The following is a 22105-nucleotide window of genomic DNA, read 5'->3' as shown; positions in this document are numbered from 1 at the left end:
TGCTGTTACAAATACTGTAATCTCTAAATGTGCAGTTACTGTAATCTCTGAATGTGCAGTTACTGATACTGTAATCTCTGAATGTGCAGTTACTGTAATCTCTGAATGTGTAGTTACTGATACTGTAATCTCTAAATGTGCTGTTACTAATACTGTAATCTCTGAATGTGTAGTTACTGTAATCTCTGAATAAGCAATTACTGATACTGTAATCCCTGAATCTGCAATTAGTAATACTGTAATGTCTGAATGTGCAGTTACTGATACTGTAATTTCTGAATGAACAGTTTCTGATACTGTAATCTCTGAATGTGCAGTTACTGTAATCTCTGAATGTGCAGATACTGATACTGGAATTTCTGGATGTGCAGTTACTAATACTGTAATCTCTGAATGTGCAGTTACTATAATCTCTGAATGTGCAGTTACTGTAATCTCTGAATGTGCAGTTACCGATCTTGTAATCTCTGAATGTGCAGTTACCGATACTGTAATCTCTGAATGTGCAGTTACTGATACTGTAATCGCTGAATATGCAGTTACTAATACTGTAATCCCTGAATGTGCAGTTACTGTAATCTCTGAATAAACAATTACTGATACTGTAATCCCTGAATCTTCAATTAGTAATACTGTAATCTCTGAATGTGCAGTTACCGATAATTTAATTTCTGAATGTGCAGTTACTGTAATCTCTGAATGTGCAGATATCGATACTGAAATTTCTGGATGTGCTGTTACAAATACTGTAATCTCTAAATGTGCAGTTACTGTAATCTCTGAATGTGCAGTTACCGATACTGTAATCTCTGAATGTGCAGTTACTGTAATCTCTGAATGTGTAGTTACTGATACTGTAATCACTAAATGTGCTGTTACTAATACTGTAATCTCTGAATGTGTAGTTACTGTAATCTCTGAATAAGCAATTACTGATACTGTAATCCCTGAATCTGCAATTAGTAATACTGTAATCTTTGAATGTGCAGTTACCGATACTGTAATTTCTGAATGAACAGTTTCTGATACTGTAATCTCTGAATGTGCAGTTACTGTAATCTCTGAATGTGCAGATACTGATACTGGAATTTCTGGATGTGCAGTTACTAATACTGTAATCTCCGAATGTGCAGTTACTATAATCTCTGAATGTGCAGTTACTGTAATCTCTGAATGTGCAGTTACCGATCTTGTAATCTCTGAATGTGCAGTTACTAATACTATAATCTCTGAATGTACAGTTACTGTAATCTCTGAATGTGCAGTTACCGATACTGTAATCTCTGAATGCGCAGTTACTATAATCTCTGAATGTGTAGTTACTGATACTGTAATCTCTAAATGTGCTGTTAATAATACTGTAATCTCTGAATGTGTAGTTACTGTAATCTCTGAATGTGCAGTTACTGACACTGTAATCTCTGAATGTGCAGTTACTGTAATCTCTGAATGTGCAGTTACCAATACTGTAATCTCTGAATGTGCAGTTACTGTAATCTCTGAATGTGCAGTTACTGTAATCTCTGAATGTGCATTTACCGATACTGTAATCTCTGAATGTGCAGTTACTGTAATCTCTGAATGTGCAGTTACTAATACTGTAATCTCTGAATGTGCAGTTACTGTAATCTCTGAATGTGCAGTTACTGATACTGAAATCTCTGAACGTGCACTTACTAATACTCTAATCTCTGAATGTGCAGTTACTGCAATCTCTGAATGTGCAGTTACCGATTCTGTAATCTCTGAATGTGCAGTTACCGATACTGTAATCTCGGAATGTGCAGTTACTGCAATATCTGAATGTGCAGTTACTAATACTGTAATCTCTGATTGTGCAGTTACTGTAATCTCTGAATGTGCAGTTACTGATACTGTAATCTGTGAATGTGCAGTTACTGTAATCTCTGAATGTGCAGTTACCGATACTGTAATCTTTGAATGTGCAGTTACTGTAATCTCAGAATGTGCAGTTACCAATACTGTAATCTCTGAATGTGCAGTTACTGATACTGCAATCTCTGAATGTGCAGTTACAAATACTGTAATCTCTGAATGTGCAGTTACTGCAATCTGTGAATGTGCAGTTACCGAAACTGTAATCTCTGAATGTGCAGTTACTGTAATCTCAGAATGTGCTGTTATCGATACTGTAATCTCTGAATAAGCAGTTACTGTAATCTGAATGAGCTCCCGCCCATCCCATAACGAAATTACATCTTAATGTAATCTGTACCAGACTCCCTCACCCCATAACCCTTAGTGTAATATGTCAGATGTTTCCTCTTAGCCCATATCTCAAATTTTATACTGCAATCTATACATAAAATCCCTTGCAGGCCACACCTCAATCACTTCGTACTGTAACCTGTCAGGAGCTCCATTTCACCACAAACTCAATTATTCCATACTGTAATCTTGGTCAGGAGTTCCCTCTCACCCTATACCTAACATAATTGATAGTGTAATTTCTGAATTAACTCTCAACCTCATTCTTCAATTACTTCATAATGTAATTTGTGCCTCACCCAGTATGCCAATTACTTCACACTGTAATCTCTATCTCCAGAGATTGCTCTCACCCTCATACCGTGATGACTTCATACTGTAATCTCTATCTCCAGAGATTGCTCTCACCCTCATACCGCGATGACTTCATACTGTAATCTCTATCTCCAGAGATTGCTCTCACCCTCATACCGCGATGACTTCATACTGTAATCTCTATCTCGAGATTGCTCTCACCCTCATACCGCGATGACTTCATACTGTAATCTCTATATCCAGAGATTGCTCTCACCCTCATACCGCGATGACTTCATACTGTAATCTCTATCTCCAGAGATTGCTCTCACCCTCATACCGCGATGACTTCATACTGTAATCTCTATCTCCATAGATTGCTCTCGCCCTCATACCGCGATGACTTTATACTGTAATCTGTATCTCCATAGATTGCTCTCACCCTCATACCGCGATGGCTTCATACTGTAATCTCTATCTCCATAGACTGCTCTCGCCCTCATACTGTAATCTCTATCTCCAGATTGCTCTCGCCTTCATGCTGCGATGACTTCATACTGTAATCTCTATCTCCAGAGATTGCTCTCATCCTCATACCGCGATGACTTCATACTGTAATCTCTATCTCCATAGATTGCTCTCGCCCTCATACCGCGATGACTTCATACTGTAATCTCTATCTCCAGAGATTGCTCTCACCCTCATACCGCGATGACTTCATACTGTAATCTCTATCTCCAGAGATTGCTCTCACCCTCATACCGCGATGACTTCATACTGTAATCTCTATCTCCAGAGATTGCTCTAGCCCTCATACCGCGATGACTTTATACTGTAATCTGTATCTCCATAGATTGCTCTCACCCTCATACCGCGATGGCTTCATACTGTAATCTCTATCTCCAGAGATTGCTCTCACCCTCATACCACGATGACTTCATACTGTAATCTCTATCTCCATAGATTGCTCTCGCCCTCATACCGCGATGACTTTATACTGTAATCTGTATCTCCATAGATTGCTCTCACCCTCATACCGCGATGGCTTCATACTGTAATCTCTATCTCCATAGACTGCTCTCGCCCTCATACTGTAATCTCTATCTCCAGATTGCTCTCGCCTTCATGCTGCGATGACTTTATACTGTAATCTCTATCTCCAGAGATTGCTCTCATCCTCATACCGCAATGACTTCATACTGTAATCTCTATCTCCATAGATTGCTCTCGCCCTCATACCGCGATGACTTCATACTGTAATCTCTATCTCCAGAGATTGCTCTCACCCTCATACCGCGATGACTTCATACTGTAATCTCTATCTCCAGAGATTGCTCTCACCCTCATACCGCGATGACTTCATACTGTAATCTCTATCTCCAGAGATTGCTCTCACCCTCATACCGCGATGACTTCATACTGTAATTTCTATCTCCAGAGATTGCTCTCACCCTCATACCGCGATGACTTCATTCTGTAATCTCTATCTCCATAGACTGCTCTCGCCCTCATACCGCGATGGCTTCATACTGTAATCTCTATCTCCAGATTGCTCTTGCCTTCACGCTGCGATGACTTCATACTGTAATCTCTATCTCCAGAGATTGCTCTCATCCTCATACCGCGATGACTTCATACTGTAATCTCTATCTCCAGAGATTGCTCACACCTTCATACCGCGATGACTTCATACTGTAATCTCAATCTCCGGAGGTTGCTCTCACCCTCATACTGCGATGACTTCATAATGTAATCTCTATCTCCATAGATTGCTTTCGCCCTCATACCGCAATGACTTCATACTGTAATCTCTATCTCCATAGATTGCTCTCACCCTCATACCGCGATGACTTCATACTGTAATCTCAATCTCCAGAGACTGCTCTCACCCTCATACCACGATGACTTCATACTGTAATCTCTATCTCCAGAGATTGCTCTCACCCTCATACCGCGATGACTTCATACTGTAATCCCTATCTCCAGAGATTGCTCTCATCCTCATACCGCGATGACTTCATACTGTAATCTCTATCTCCATAGACTGCTCTCACCCTCATACCGCGATGACTTCATATTGTAATTTCTATCTCCAGAGATTGCTCTCACCCTCATACCGCGATGGCTTCATACTGTAATCTCTATCTCCAGATTGCTCTTGCCTTCACGCTGCGATGACTTCATACTGTAATCTCTATCTCCAGAGATTGCTCTCATCCTCATACTGCGATGACTTCATACTGTAATCTCTATCTCCAGAGATTGCTCACACCCTCATACCGCGATGACTTCATACTGTAATCTCAATCTCCGGAGGTTGCTCTCACCCTCATACTGCGATGACTTCATAATGTAATCTCTATCTCCATAGATTGCTTTCGCCCTCATACCGCAATGACTTCATACTGTAATCTCTATCTCCATAGATTGCTCTCACCCTCATACCGCGATGACTTCATACTGTAATCTCAATCTCCAGAGACTGCTCTCACCCTCATACCACGATGACTTCATACTGTAATCTCTATCTCCAGAGATTGCTCTCACCCTCATACCGCGATGACTTCATACTGTAATCTCTATCTCCAGAGATTGCTCTCATCCTCATACCGCGATGACTTCATACTGTAATCTCTATCTCCATAGACTGCTCTCACCCTCATACCGCGATGACTTCATATTGTAATCTCTATCTCCAGATTGCTCTCGCCTTCATACTGCGATGACTTCATACTGTAATCTCTATCTCCAGAGATTGCTCTCATCCTCATACCGCGATGACTTCATACTGTAATCTCTATCTCCAGAGATTGCTCTCACCCTCATACCGCGATGACTTCATACTGTAATCTCTATCTCCAGAGATTGCTCTCACCCTCATACTGCGATGACTTCATACTGTAATCTCTATCTCCATAGACTGCTCTCACCCTCATACCGCGATGACTTCATACTGTAATCTCTATCTCCAGATTGCTCTCGCCTTCATACTGCGATGACTTCATAATGTAATCTCTATCTCCAGAGATTGCTCTCATCCTCATACCGCGATGACTTCATACTGTAATCTCTATCTCCATAGATTGCTCTCACCCTCATACCGCGATGGCTTCATACTGTAACCTGCGTTGAGAGCTCAGTTTTAGTGCCATTCCTCAATTACTTGTTGCTGTAATCCCTTTAAGCAGATGGTGTCCTCTCGATATATCAAAGGCCAGATAGTGTAATGTGTCGAGTTCCCTCCCACTCCTGTACGTCAATGATCTGAGCCTGTAATGCCTATAGGGAGAAAGCTTTCCTCCCCATACCTCAATGAGAACATGCTCAATGCAACAGGAGCTTCCCTTCATTCAGCTGGCTCGAGTACTTTAATCTGTAACCTCTGAAGGAGTTTCCTCTCTCCTCATATCTCGAATACTTCATCTGTTGGGAGCTCCCTCTTAGCCCATACCTCAATTACTTCATACTGTGCATAATGTAATATATACAGAGTTTCCTCTCACCCCATACCTCTGAAACACCGCTCTCTCTGCCACCATGATATGATGCCGTCTTTTCTATAGATTCTATAGATTGCACCTTCACAACCCCTATATCTGCATGATTTAAAGCTGGAGTGAGCTCACTCTGTTGTGATACACCACTGAAATTAGGAATTTAAAACAAATACAACTGAGACTGAAAAACCAATGTTACTGACATTATAATACACGTTACTGAGATCTGGTTGGCTGCAAAATACATTTTGTAGAGTTTAAAAAGACACTGGGTTCTGTCAGACACTCTGTGGCTGCACGTGGTCTGTTTCTGTGAGCTCGCAGAGCACAGTTCCCTCTCACACTCTGCCTGTGACACAGGTTAGTATCTGCCCTGAGAGGCAGGAAGCTCCCTTTCCTACCCTGTCTTTGTTAGATGCATGTCAGTCTGTGCTCTAAGAGGCAGGGAGCTCCCTCTCGCACCCTGTCCTTGGTAGATGCATGTTACTATGAGCTCTGAGAGGCAGGGAGCTCCCTCTCCTACCCTGTCCTTGGTAGATGCATGTTACTATGAGCTCTGAGAGGCAGGGAGCTCCCTCTCGTACCCTGTCCTTGGGAGATGCATGTTACTATGAGCTCTGAGAGGCAGGGAGCTCCCTCTCGTACCCTGTCCTTGGGAGATGCATGTTACTATGAGTTCTGAGAGGCAGGGAGCTCCCTCTCGTACCCTGTCCTTGGGAGATGCATGTTACTATGAGCTCTGAGAGGCAGGGAGCCCCCTCACGTACCCTGTCCTTGGTAGATGCATGTTACTATGAGCTCTGAGAGGCAGGGAGCTCCCTCTAGTGCCCTGTCCTTGGTAGATGCATGTTACTATGAGCTCTGAGAGGCAGGGAGCCCCCTCTCGTACCCTGTCCTTGGGAGATGCATGTTACTATGAGCTCTGAGAGGCAGGGAGCTCCCTCTCCTACCCTGTCCTTGGTAGATACATGTTACTATGAGCTCTGAGAGGCAGGGAGCTCCCTCTCGTACCCTGTCCTTGGTAGACGCATGTTACTATGAGCTCTGAGAGGAAGGGAGCCCCCTCTCGTATCCTGTCCTTGGTAGATGCATGTTACTATGAGCTCTGAGAGACAGGGAGCTCCCTCTCGTACCCTGTCCTTGGGAGATGCATGTTACTATGAGCTCTGATAGGCAGGGAGCTCCCTCTCGTACCCTGTTCTTGATAGATGCATGTTACTGTGAGCTCTGAGAGGCAGGGAGCTCCCTCTCGTACCCTGTCCTTGGTAGACGCATGTTACTATGAGCTCTGAGAGGCAGGGAGCTCCCTCTCGTACCCTGTCCTTGGGAGATGCATGTTACTATGAGCTCTGAGAGGCAGGGAGCCCCCTCACGTACCCTGTCCTTGGTAGATGCATGTTACTATGAGCTCTGAGAGGCAGGGAGCTCCCTCTCGTGCCCTGTCCTTGGTAGATGCATGTTACTATGAGCTCTGAGAGGCAGGGAGCTCCCTCTCGTACCCTGTCCTTGGGAGATGCATGTTACTATGAGCTCTGAGAGGCAGGGAGCTCCCTCTCGTGCCCTGTCCTTGGTAGATGCATGTTACTATGAGCTCTGAGAGGCAGGGAGCTCCCTCTCGTACCCTTTCCTTGGGAGATGCATGTTACTATGAGCTCTGAGAGGCAGGGTGCCCCCTCTCGTACCCTGTCCTTGGGAGATGCATGTTACTATGAGCTCTGAGAGGCAGGGAGCTCCCTCTCGTACCCTGTCCTTGGGAGATGCATGTTACTATGAGCTCTGAGAGGAAGTGGGCTCCTTCTCACAAACCATGCCAGTAAGATACAGGTTTCTGGGTTTAGAGAGGCAACATCTTACTCTAGTACTGTGCCTGTAATATGCATGTGACTGTGCTCTCAGAGGCAGATCTTCCCTGCACTGTGTGTTCCTGTAAGATTCATGTTACTATGAGCTGCGAGACACTGAGGCCGATAACACACCCTCTGCTTGTAGGATGCTTGTTACGAAGGTCTGGGAGACAAAGGGTTCCATCTACCGCTCTGTGCCTGTGGGATGCTTGTTACTAAGGTCTGAGAGACAAAGAGTTCCATCTACCGCTCTGTGCCTGTAGGATGCTTTTTACTAAGGTCTGAGAGACAAAGGGTTCCATCTACCGTTCTGTGCCTGTAGGATGCTTGTTACTGAGCTCTGACACTCAAAGAGTTCCATCTACCGCTCTGTGCCTGTAGAATGCTTGTTACTAAGGTCTGAGAGACAAAGGGTTCCATTTACCGCTCTGAGCCTGTGAGATGCGTGTTACTAAGGTCTGAGAGGCAAAGGGTTCCATCTACCACTATGAGCCTGTGGGATGCTTGTTACTAAGCTCTTAGACACAAAGATTTCCATCTACCGCTCTGTGTCTGTAGGATGCTTGTTACTAAGGTCTGAGAGACAAAGAGTTCCATCTACCACTATGTGCCTGTGGGATGCTTGTTACTAAGGTCTGAGAGACAAAGAGTTCCATCTACCACTATGAGCCTGTGGGATGCTTGTTACTAAGGTCTGAGAGACAAACAATGTTGTAGACTTACCATCACAGTAATCAACCCACCCTATCAATGTCAGGGTTAGGATCTTAGACCATCACTCCTTCTTCTGAGACTTACCATTGCAGTAATAAACCCACACTATCAATGTCAAGGTTAGGATCATGGACCTCCACTCCGTCCGAGACTTACTATTGCAGTAATCAACCCACACTGTCAAGGTTAGGATCATAGACCTCCACTCCTTCTTCCGAGACTTACCATCGCAGTCATCAACCCACTCTATCAATGTCAAGGTTAGGGTCATAGACCATCCCTCCTTCTTCCGAGACTTACCATCCCAGTAATCAACCCACACTATCAATGTCAAGGTTAGGATCTTAGACCTCCACTCCTTCTTCCGAGACTTACCAACGCAGTAATCAACCCACACTATCAATGTCAAGGTTAGGATCTTAGACCTCCACTCCTTCTTCCAAGACTTACCATCGCAGTAATAAACCCACACTATCAATGTCAAGGTTAGGATCTTAGACCTCCAATCCTTCTTCCGAGACTTACCATTGCAGTAATCAACCCACACTGTCAAGGTTAGGATCATAGACCTCCACTCCTTCTTCCGAGACTTACCATCGCATTTATCAACCCACACTATCAATGTCAAGGTTAGGATCTTAGACCTCCACTCCTTCTTCCGAGACTTACCATCGCAGCAATCAACCCACACTCTCAATGTCAAGGTTAGTATCTTAGACCTCCACTCCTTCTTCCGAGACTTACCATCGCAGTAATCAACCCACACTCTCAATGTCAAGGTTAGGATCTTAGACCTCCACTCCTTCTTCCGAGACTTACCATCGCAGTAATCAACCCACACTATCAATGTCAAGGTTAGGATCTTAGACCTCCACTCCTTCTTCCGAGACTTACAATCGCAGTAATCAACCCACACTATCAATGTCAAGGTTAGGATCTTAGACCTCCACTCCTTCTTCCGAGACTTACCATCGCAGTAACCAACCCACACTATCAATGTCAAGGTTAGGATCATAGACCTCCACTCCTTCTTCCGAGACTTACCATCGCAGTAATCAACCCACACTATCAATGTCAAGGTTAGGATCTTAGACCTCCACTCCTTCTTCAAGACCTTCTGCTCCAAAGGCCTTACTGATGTACAACAGACTGCTTCAGGACAGCAAAACACGCGTTGCGCCCACCTATTTGCCCTGTACTTCTGTCTTGTGTTGCCGTAAGCGGGTGTGTGTGTGTACACTAGCACATGTATGGAGGTGTGACCTCACCTTCTTCGGGGCTATTAGGGATGTTGAGAACATCAGAATCGTCCAGCTCAGGATCACTGGGTTCTTTCTTGATGGTAATGACCAGGTCAGCCTTCTCTTGGGAAGAATCTGAAGAACACAACAGAGCAACAGTGTGAAATCAAAGACAAGGCTGGGAATAGCATTGGGACAATGGTTCCGCAGCAGGTTTATGTAACGATGCACAGACAGGCAGGCAGCGTTTACCTGGTATCATTGTCTACACAACGCCAGCACATGAGAGGATGGATAACAAGTCTTTAAATAAACAAACGACACCGGCACTACCATGTCAAACTTCAAATAAAGCATGACCAGCGTGGCTAAGTGGATGAAACAGAACTGCCTCAAGCTCAACACAGACAAAACTGAAGAACTGATCTTCAGGAATAAGAGCTCACCTTGTGACTCCACCTGGTGCCCGCTGATCTTGAACCCACATCCACCCCAACCAACCGTGCTAAGAAACCTGGCCTCATCCTGGACACCGACCTCGCCATGAAAACCCAGGCCAACACTGTCACCTCCTCATGCTTCGACATCCACCCCAACCAACCATGCCAGGAACTCTGGCCTCATCCTGGACACCAACCTCGCCAAGAAGAACCAGGCCAACACTGTCAACTCCTCATGCTTCGACATCCGCCCCAACCAACCATGCTAGGAAACCTGGCCTCATCCTGGACACCAACCTCACCATAAAGTCCCAGGCCAACGCCGTCACCTCCTCATGCTTCGACATCCACCCCAACCAACCAAGCTAGGAACCATGGCCTCATCCTGGACACCAACCTCGCCAAGAAGAACCAGGCCAACACTGTCACCTCCTCATGCTTCGACATCCGCCCCAACCAACCATGCTAGGAACCCTGGCCTCATCCTGGAAACCAACCTCACCATAAAGTCCCAGGTTAACGCCGTCACCTCCTCATGCTTCTACATCCACCGCATGTTACGTAAAATCTGCAAGTGGCTCCCACTGGATACAAGACGTACAACCACGAAGGCCCTGATCACAAGCTGATTGAACTACGGCAACGCACTCTACGTCGGCATCCCAGCCCATCTCTTCTCCAGACTTCAAACATCCAAAATGATCTCCCTCCACAAGTACAGCCAGTTCAAACTTTCCACACACACATTCAAGTCAGTACACAACACGTGGCCCTCATACTTCAATCAACGGCTTTACTTCAACCAATGCACCAGGCAACTTTGCTCAGCATCACTCTCACTCGCACACACCCCGCATCCACAGAAGCAGAACCGGAGGCAGTCTTTCTCCTTCCAAGCAGCCAAATCCCAGAACGACCTCCCCCTACACACCAGGGCCTTCTCCTCACTTCTTGAACTCCGCAAGAAGCTGAAGAGCTCGCTAGTCAATTAGTCTTCTTGTGGGACCATCGAGACTGCCTGTACTCAGGCCCAGCCTCACCACACACCCACACTCACCTACTCAGCGCCTGGATACCCTCACGGGTGACAAGCAGCATTCTACAAATCCACCATACCTTATATTACATTACATGGGCTCCTCAGCACACACCCATGGTCACCTTAAGCCAGACGTAGCCCAACACGGCAGAACTATTCTTTATGTTAAACAGCTTTCAGTAACAAAGACAAGCAGAGTTATCCTTCCATTCACCTATATAAAGTCCCCTTCAGCATCTAACGGGGAGCACAAGCAGTTATGCAGCCATTATTACTAATTAGAAATAATGATTACTTTTTACTAATTTAGATGTTGTTCAGTTAGCCTGACTAGGCCTCAGTTAGCTTGCACTGACATCTGTTTGCGTTTGCAGAATAGTGCATCTTTAGTTTACGTGAGCAAAGCCTACCTCTTTGTGTGTTTTTCCATTTCAGTAAAATCACTGCAAAGAAGGCTCCACAGAAGTGTCCACAATGTTATATTTTGGGAAGCAGTGTTCAGGTGTCCTTTACTCTGTAATATTCCAAGGTTTCCTGCTGAGGTTCCATGAATGCAATTCATTAGCTCAAATGACAATTTCCTTCATTAGTTTTGCATAGCTTGGCCACTGGGATGCAGTCAGAAGTAGGTGTCTCTTATTTACTAGAATATTGATTGGTAAATGTCTTGTGACACTGCTGGTCCACCCTGTCATTCCATAAGAAATAGCACAGTGCATGTTGTTCTGTGCCATAAAACCTCATGAAACCTGCTGGACTTTGGAGATGTTCCTGTTTCAGCAGACTCGACTCTTCGGTGTATTTATTTGATACTTCGACTTTCTTTGGCCTTTTAACTGATCAGACTATGTCAGTCTGTGTTTCATGTTTTATTCTTGGTTCTGGCTACTGGCTTCTTTTAGAAACCAAACTTATGTTAGCCCTCTCGTAGATTATGACTTCAGTGTACTTTGAGCTCATTCATGATTAATTAATGACGTTTTGCTTTCTGTAATGATTGCATTTTTTTAGTTAACCCATTCCATTGAAGTTATAGTTCCGTGTCGCACGGGTTTGTGTTCACTAACCTTCGACTAAACCTTCTCCAGACCAGGGCCGGACTATGAACTAAAAGCAGCCCTGGCAAATGTTGCCAGACCAGCCCCCGTCCGGCGCGTAGCGAGCGAGCGAGCCCGACCGCTAATAGGAGGGTTTGGGGGGTTTTTTTTTTTTGGAAAACAACAGAACAAAATGGTGAATTTTACAGCACATTTTTCATTACATATTCAATTGTATCCACTTTCAAAGCACAGTAAAAAGTAGATGACCGTAAAGAGCAGCAGGTGATCAAGTAGGGGGAAAAAAGTAGGGGAACTGTGGGCGGAGAATCAGAGGGCGGGAATAACCCAAGGATTGGCTCAGTGGGCGGAGCCAGAGGTGTGGCAAGAATGCGCAAACAACCCAATTTTTAGTATTTGTTTGGCATTTCACTGCCCAGTTTAATCCACCAATGGATACACATGATTATTTAAGGTTATAATGAGTTATTTACATTAAAATACATTCACAAAGTGGGATATGCTTCTAATCACAGAATGTCCCAAATAGGATAAAACGTGGAAGCACAAGCCATTTGTCGCCGAGCCATGGAGTTTCTGTCATCAGCACTTCTCCCTTTTTCCACAACAGCAGTTCAAACATGAATGGCAAAATATCCCAGTTTGCAAATGTTTTCTATATAATCATGGCTCTGCCATATTTGCCTCATAATGCAAGATCTGCTGCATGATCTGACCATTTAAACTAATAAATTGTTTAAAGCTCAAACATATCAAAAGTTAATAAAAAATGTAACTTGTGTTGCTGCAGAGTGGATGGCTTATTGCACAGCCGGACCTGTGTATGGAAGAGGAGTCTCCACGTTGAATAGGGGTACCGATTGAGCGCCGCCATTACTGTCTATTACTCAAGGTCCTTGGACTTACCATGGGTGTGGACTCAAACACATAGAAGGACAACTTTTTGATTTTGAAAGATTGGGCGATTGAGTGCATTCACTTATTGGTATGGTAGTAGGACCCACTGAATTGGAAAGAGGAACGTGGACCAGCATATGTATCTACAGTAACTCTGATACTAAATTATAAAAGTGTATATCTTAAAATTTGAAAGTGTCTAGAATGTGTATCGGGAAACTCCGAGCCGAAGACTCTGCGAAACATTACAGTTGCCCTGAAGAAGCCTGAAAGGTTGAAACGTGTTGGCTGTTTTGCTGCTATACATACAAAACTGAAATAAAAAAAGACTAAGAACATTTTGTTAGTGCCCCCCAATAACCACCTCTGCCATGGATTCCCTCACTACCACCCTTTAGCAGTGCCCCTCAAGTCTCCATACCCACACTCTCTCTCAGATGTATTTAATTTGATTTACAGCGCCACTCATAACAGTGTAGGGTGTCAGAGCACTTTACATCTCACACATTACTCAGAGACAATCAATATGTGTGCAAATCACTGTATAGAAAATGTTACATAAGACTAAGGACTACAAGATGTAGGAGTCACATGACAACCATACTAGTAGGCCATATAGTTTAATAGTGATTGGAGAATTTAAAACGAAAAATACCATGGTTGGGCGTTCTCTTTAATAATCAGAATTGACTTCTATCCAAAAGAACACTCTTTGCAACATTAGGATAATCAAAGACTGGGGGGAAAAACATAACGCTCTAATTTATACCTTGCCGTTTGCATGCAGCTCTTAGATGACAGTTAATAGCTCACTGTTCTATGTTAGGATTTTAACGTATAAACTGCAAGTAACAAAAGGATCTCTCTGACAAAAGTAGTAGCCACTAACCTATTTACATTATGTGCACTTTGTGATCTGCATGGTACATGTTCTTTGCAGCAGGCACACTAACCCTCTGAGCTACCTTTCCATGAGTCAAAATTTCCACTAGACAAAATTCCGATCTTTCTCTAGGAATAACATTAATCAACAATCATTATTGAAATTTTTATTGTTGCCGAAAATTGCTGGGGGCCAGGAAGCAGGCAGCAAGTGCTTTTAAAACCATAATATACTTGCAAACATAATGCCTCCACCCAAAGTCAGCACCCGGTGCGGTCACACCGGTTGCACCCCCTTAGAGCTGGCCCTTCTCAAGGGTCCTGTGACCTCAGTGGCAGAGTCACTGTTGTTCTAGGGTGTGCTGCTTCATAGGCCTGTCCGCAAGACTGGAGGTGAACTTCAGTATGGATTGTGGTAGACAAGCCTTGAAAGTTAACCCACACTTGCCACTGCTAGGGTCCACCGGCTGGTGCTAAGACACCAGGGCTTCTAAGGTTTTCCGAAGCCTTCTAAGGTCTAGCATGCGATAGTGCTCTCTCAGGAGAGTCGTCTGGTGGACTGGTCATGACGGCTGAACCTGGTTCCCCAGTCTCAATTCAGCAGCTCTGACCATAGTGCCACATTCTCGCCCCCACTGAACACCATACTGCCCCACTGAGAAAAACTCACACAGCCTTCAACTGCAACCCAATTGTTCAGAAATCAGCGAGCGCTTTTGCCTGAAAAGTTAAGGACATGACTACGGGGCCCTGAATGGACCCATTTCAATGTCCATTGCTTATATCCTTACAAAACGTAAGCAGTATGGGAAAAAGACCACATCCCTGGACGCAGTCGGGGCGGCCTTAGGCATGTGCAAGCTGTGCACCTGCACAGGGCCGCCCAACCCCAGGGGCTGCCACGAGGAATATTCGTGGCGGCCCCTGGGAGGGATTTGGCGGCCTCCGGCTTCCGAGTCCGCCCTGCCCGGACCCCCTCTTCCGGGGCCCCCTACCTACGCTCCCTGCACAGGGCGTGAGTCGCGCGCTCGTTGTGTCATCATAATGAACTCGAGCGTCGGGCTCGTGACGGAATTACACTGCGACGAGAGCACAATGCCGATCCTTGTCGATCCGTCTCTATGCCCCCTGGCTTTTGTTGCCACTTATCACGTGGCGACTAGACGGGCCCCGGACGTCTGGAAACGTAATGGAAAACTGAACGTGATGTTATCTGGGCCAATGGGACCTGCATGCAGGCACACGGGATGAGACAAAACATATAAAAGATCATCTCCTGCCCTGCGCACCCCACCCCCAGTTTGAAGCATGTCTTGAATGGTCACGAGCAGCCTTTAAGGGCCCGTGAGATCGGCATTCATTGAGGAGACTGCTGTCCCCGAGGAGATTCTGAAACTAATAGTTTCTTACCTGTTGGTGTAGTTTTGCAGCTTGACTCACTATGCTGTGCATTATTCCGCGATCTGGTGGTTGGGTCCGGATTCGTAGTCTTTCTTTTGTTTTTTTTTTGTTTTTTTGTTGACCAGGTGGGCGTCGACGTCCCACCATTTGGTGCACCTCTCGTGACGTCGTCGTGCTTCCTGCAGAAGTCCCACCTTTGGGGCGCCATCTTCGGGTTCTTTTTTTCCCTTTTTTTTTTACCCTAGGCGTTGTCTTAATTTCCCTTTTCCAATTCTCTTTACTATTCCGATTATTCTGATCCTCTTAGTCCTTCCACCTCTATCTCCATCCTCATGTTTCTGGCGGTGGTGAGTGGGTTCGCTAGTGAATCCAGAAAGATCTTCAAGCTGCAAAACTACACCGACAGGTAAGAAACTATTTGTTTTGCAGCGTGAATCTTTCTGGATTCACTATGCTGTGCATAGACTTTGTAGCGGTTTGTTATCTCTGTGGCGGCTGGGTGGTAGATGAGTGTTGGCTGTTGAATATGTGTTGAAGCATCTTCTGTCCTATTTGTGCTTCCTTGTTCATCTGAATGTCCACGCAATAGTGCTTAGTGAACGTGTGCACTGAAGCCCATGTTGCCGCCAGGCATATGTCTTGAATGGGCGTATTTGGCAGAAAGGCAATAGTTGCCCCCTTCTTCCTTGTGGAGTGGGCTCGTGGCCCATCCGATAGTTCCTGCCCTGCTTGTTTGTGGCAGTATTGTATTGTTAGTGCAATCCATCGTGCAATGGTGGCTTTTGTCACGGGTCTACCCAGGAAGCTAGTTGCAAAGGAGACAAAGAGCTGCTTGGTCTTCCTGTGCTCTTTGGTCCTCCCAATGTAGTGCATCACTGCCCTTCTAGCGTCCAGAGTGTGCAGTGCCCTTTCTGCGCTTGTCGTGGGGTTTTGAAAGAAACTCAGTATCTGAATTGTCTGGTTCATATGGAATGCCGACACCACCTTAGGCATGAAGTGTGGGTCCGTTCTTAGAACCACCCTATCTTTGTGTATCTGTATGTAGGGCTCTTGCAGTGTCAGTGCTTGCAGCTCGCTCACTCTGCGCAGGGAGGTTATCGCTACCAGGAAGGCTGTTTTCATTGTCAGCCTTTGCAGCGTGGCCTTGTGGATGGGCTCAAACGGCGCCTTCATAAGCTCGGGTAGGACCACGTTGAGGTTCCATGCCGGCGGCGGCATCCTCTTTGGTGGCACAATTCTTTTCGCCCCCTCCAGGAACCTCTTTACTACCTGTGACGTAAAGAGACTTCCTCCTCTCTCCCCTCGTGTGTACGCTACGATTGCCGCTAGGTGTACCCTTAGGGAGGATGAGCATAGATTACTTCTTAGTAGGTGTGTGAGATATCTAAGCACCGTTGACTCTGTTGTAATTTTATTCTGTAGTTTATTTCTGCTGCACCATATTGTGAACCTTTTCCATTTCTCCCCATAGCATTTTCGTGTTGTAGGTGTCCTTGCCTCCCGCAGCACTCGCATAGTGCTTGGAGGTAGGTTCAGGTGTGCAAACTCTAAGTTTTCAGGAGCCATGCCGCCAGGCTGAGGCTCTCTGGTTCTGGGTGCAGGACCTCTCCGTTCTGCATGGAGAGCAGGTCCTTTCTTTTTGTGAATTTGTGTGGAGTGCCTTGTGCCATTTCCACTATTTGAGAGAACCATGTCTGCCTTGCCCACTGCGGTGCTACTAGGATCAGTGTCATGTTGCTGGTTCTGCACTTGTCGAGCACCCTGTGTAACAGCGGTATCGGTGGAAAAGCGTAGGCAAATGTCCTTGACCAACTTATCCATAGGGCATTCCCTTGCGATTGCTGTTCTGGTTGTCTGGATGCGAAGTTTTGGCATTTTGCATTCAGGCGTGTTGCAAACAGGTCTATTGTCGGTGTTCCCCACCTCTGGAACAACCTCTGCGTTTCCTGTCCATTGAGCTCCCACTCGTGGGATGCCGATGTCTGTCTGCTGAGCCAGTCTGCCTCCACATTGTCCTTCCCTGGTAGGTGTATGGCCAGCAGGTCTATCTTGAGTGGGATGGCCCATTTCCAAATCTCCTGTGCCAGAGAGGAAAGGGGGAACGGTTGTGTCCCTCCCTGCTTGTTGATATAGAACATGGTAGTCGTATTGTCCGTCTGTATCAACACTTTCTGGTTGTATAGCTGCTTCTGGAAGGCCTTCAGGGCTAGCAGGACAGTCTTCAATTCCAGGTAATTGATGTGTCTGACCGCATCTGCCGAAGTCCACAGACCCCTCACTCTGAGCTTGTTCATGTGCGCTCCCCATCCTATTTGTGATGCGTCCGTGGTAATGGTCACAGTTGGGTTTGGTGGTTTCAAGGTCTTTCCTGTAGTTAAGTTCTCCCTGTTCCACCATGTTATCTCCTCCTGCACCGCGTGCGTAACAACCACTAGATCCTCCCAACTCCCGCTTGCTTGTGACCATTGCTGTTGCAGCCATTCTTGGAATGGTCTCATGTGAAGCCGTACATTGGGGACTTGGTGGATGCATGACGCCATCATCCCCATGATCTTGCTCACTGTTCTCACTGTCAGAACTCGCCCCTTCTGGTAGAGACGCGTCTCGTTCAGCAGGGCTATTGTTCTCCTGTCGCTGGGCATCACCGTGCCGTCTATGGTGTTGATCTTTGCTCCCAGGAAGATCTTCACCTGTTCTGGTTCTATCGATGACTTCCCCCAGTGTATCGAGAACCCCAGGTTTGCTAGTGTTCTTGTCACCCGTTCTGCGTGCTCCTCGCACTTGTCGTGAGTGCTTGCTTTGACCAGCCAGTCGTCTAGGTAAGGATACACATGAATTCCTTCCCTTCGAAGGCACGCTGCTACTGCTGCAAGGCATTTTGTGAAGACCCTTGGGGCTGTCTTTAGGCCGAATGCCAGGGTTGTAAACTGATAATGATCCTGGTTTATGTTGAACCTTATAATCACAAGAGGACTCCACCGAATCTGTGGAGGAGGGAACAAGAGGCGTGGGGTTCTAGGAGCTAGCAGCCTCCAATATTAAATGTTTACCACAAAAGAGCTGCTCCTAGTGTGATAACCCAAACGAGTTACAAGAACGTCGTGAGTGTGGGCATCTCACAAAAAGTTACGGACTGGTCTCACACACCACCTGGTGTCATGCTTCATCATTGACCAGTCCTCGCCCTCTAAAACCTTCGTTTGATAGAGGGCGGGCATACACCTGGAGACAGGGATGCACTTCTAAACTAAGGAGTGGGGGCCCGTGAAAAGGAAAGTGAGTTTAAAAATCATTATAGTTACCAGAAAATAAATTTTAATGTGGCCAGTAACTATATGATACTAAAAACAAAGGACGGTGAGTGGGGTGTTTAGTGTCCCCTAACCGTCTCGTAGGTGGTCGACATGTTTCTGCCAAAGCGGCCCAGTTGGGTTCATGGCATTCATCAGACCTAAAAGTAAACAAAAGGGGGGGCTCCGTTCTTACCAGTTGTTGGTAAGAAGTACCACTGTGTGGGTGTGGCGTGGGCCACACTTCACTTTCTAAATTGCTTCCGATGGTGAAGCCTAAATGAAAAAAACATATGAGAATTGATAATTAATAGAACTCGTCGGGTCGACCGTACCTGTGGAAGAAAAAGAAGAAGAACAATGCATGCATTGGTTTCTAAGGGTGAACAAAGTGTACGTGACTTAGTGGCACTCTATTCGTGTACACGTTCGTGAAACTTCAAAGGTGGTGGCAGACAGCGTTGCCACCAATCTTACCCTAATTTAATGGACAACTTGTCCCATGGGGGAGGGGGGAGAGGGGATCCACTGTTATGGCACCTCTGAAAAAGAAAACACAAAAAACCATAGCCTTTGTAAAGCGTTTTGGTTGAGAGCCCACCTCCCAAACCACATGTTGAGCAGTAAACTATCTGAAATTCAGTGGGTAGCTGTTGGACAGGCCACATGAAGGGCTTGCTCCCTCCCCGCATGACAGGGCCCGAGCCCCGGCCCTCCAGGTGTTACCCACAGAAGCAACCCGCACCCCGTCTCATACGGGACTCCTGCCCCCGGACATCTCTGTATCATGGGGCCGAACCACTACCGGCTCCCTCGCCCGGCCCGGCCGCCACCTTGGACACTGCACCACGAGGCCGCGTGGCCTCAGCTCGACCCTAACCCTGGGCCTGGCCAGGCCCCGACATCCCGGCACCACCATCCACCCAGGAGGTGAACGGACCACTTGGCAGGTCAATGGGAGAAAGAAGTGTCGATGGCTCTCCCCCGCCAGGTGCCGATCGCCCCCAGCTCCCCCGGGCGCTGGCTCCACCCCCCTGCTGGGTGTCTGGACTCCCTCATCCCGGACCTCCCGACCTCCAAGTGCGAGGGTCCGGACATCAAAGGGCGCCAGACCTATAACTGGGGCAGCTCCAGAGCAGGAAGGCAGTTGTATCCTGGAGTCGAGAGACACCGTGAAGAACTCATCCTCGTCGGGACCTGCTGGCGCTGCCGCGGACCGTTGTACCTACCACCTTCACCGGGACCTGCTGGCACCGCCGCGGACCGTTGCTACCTACGATCATCTCGGGACCTGCCGGCGCTGCCGCGGCCCGTCCATCTAGAACGCCGAGCTCGAGGATTGTGAGCTATCCATCATATCATCGCCTCTGCCAGATTGGTAACAAGACTGTCCCGCTACCTCCTTTCCCAACCAAGAGACTAGAATCGAGGGGACCCCTGAGTCCTGACCTCCTTTTACCATTCTATCGTACCTAAAGATTGCTTGTAAAGAACGTTAATCCTTATCATTGCGTGGTGTACATCTGTGGGGGGGGGGGAATTACTCGTCTGTACGATCGCTGGAGACGGCTCTCCCCGGAGACCTCTCCCCTTGTCCTCGGCCGACCCTCCCGGTCCGTCTAACAGTAGCGAAGGAGGGAAAGGAAACAACATAAATAAAGAAAGAAAACACACATTGGTCTCTCAGTTCATTCAGACTCTTACTGTCACACGTAATGGATTGTTCCGAATCCTATGTCCGCTCCCGGTCCTCCCGAATGTAGGAATGGCAGGGAGCGGGCGTCGTCTTTTAAAGTGCATTGCGGATGCTTAATTGGTGTAATAAGCGAAAAACGCATTCAGATGCGCGTTTCCCGGTGTCCCAGAGCTACACAGCCTGGGTGTAAAATGTCGGAGGGGGGCGTGTGTATGCCAATTCTGTATGATACAGGGAGCTTAATTCGTGAAAAAACGGAAAGGTGTTTCATGCGGTAATATGAATGGTGGAGTGGCTGAAGGGGTGGGAGCCCGATCGATGTAAGGGCGTGTTTTCCGGAGTCGGATTTGCCAATGTGAGCGTAAGGAGATGGAAATACAAGGCGCCTCATTGGTTTTGAGGGACTGGTGGTGTTCCAACACGGTGCGTCGTTGGTTATGGTGCCGCGTGGAATGGGAACTGGAGGCTGAAATAGCGTACTTGAGCGTATCTTTCCTAAACGTTGGCGTGGTAACACTACAACAGTATGGGGACAGCGGTGCGTACTGGTAAACGTGTGATCAAAAGAAGATCTTATTCGCACCATTCGCATCATCCCTTCGTGAGGTTTTTATCGTTCGTAAAAAATAAACAATAAACCAAAACAAAAGATGGGAGGTTTTTTGTGTAGTAAACGAAGCTAACGGGGCGCTTAGTTGCTACATTTCACTGACCAATTAGGATTCGGTGCTATACGGGCCGGTGGCCCGTGTGATGGAAACAAAGGGCAGTCAATGCACGCAGGGACGTGTATATCTAAACATTAACGTGGGGACACTGAACATTTATTATGGGCAAGGAGAGGCGCGGGTAGATTATTGCCCAGAGGTGCAACTCGTGTTGTATCCATATACTGTTATGAAAAAAGGGAGGTGAGAAATTAGAAAATGAGAGCACCCACCTAATGCTGTGGATGTATGCAAAGTACTGCTTTATGAGTTATGTTGGTAGGGTATGCTCTAAAAGAAATACTAATAGAAGGTCACTGGGAGACCATGTAGGATGGAGGATGGATGACTATGATGTCGAAGTATGTTGATGGGACTCCAGGCAAGCAATGTGTTGAAGGCATATTAGCTGTAACAAGAGTTAAAAGATGTATGTTTCAACTATTTCAGTGTGTGTTGACCATGCTTTGCATGTGAATGTGGGCGGTAAATAGATCATGGTCTGAGAATGGTGCTGTATTCATGGCCCTTTTTCATCGTATTAGCTGTAGCCACGGAATATCATCATTAAGGCCCTTCTCATGGGAACGTAGGCGATAAACCCATTGTTGTTCTCTAACATGCAGAGCTCTAGTGAGGTCAGAACTGCTTTTTTTCATGACCTCAAGTATAGTCCAGCTTAGATCCGTTTCAGTGTGATTGTTTTCAGAGAAATGTCGCGTCAGTTTCGTGTTAGTCTTTTTACACCTGATCGTGCTACGGTGTTCATTGATGCGGGTTCTTATCTTCCTGGTCGTCATTCCCACGTATTGGAGGGTGCAGGGACATGTTAGCAGATACACCACATTTTCTGTATTACAATTACTAAATGTTCGA

General features: G+C 46.4%; 1 protein-coding gene across 1 annotated transcript in view; it reads right to left on the bottom strand.

Annotated features, from left to right (window-relative positions):
• Positions 1-22105, bottom strand: part of LOC146822510 (uncharacterized) — a 181694-nt gene that overhangs the window by 7858 nt on the left and 151731 nt on the right. The window contains exon 5 of the mRNA XM_085613627.1: positions 9847-9954. Within this exon, the coding sequence (XP_085469753.1) occupies positions 9847-9954 (108 nt within the window). The remainder of the gene's footprint in view (positions 1-9846; positions 9955-22105) is intronic.

Source organism: Triturus cristatus, chromosome 6 (assembly GCF_964204655.1).
Source record: "Triturus cristatus chromosome 6, aTriCri1.1, whole genome shotgun sequence".
Lineage (NCBI taxonomy): Eukaryota > Metazoa > Chordata > Amphibia > Caudata > Salamandridae > Triturus > Triturus cristatus.
This window is presented reverse-complemented; position numbering and strand designations above follow the sequence as displayed.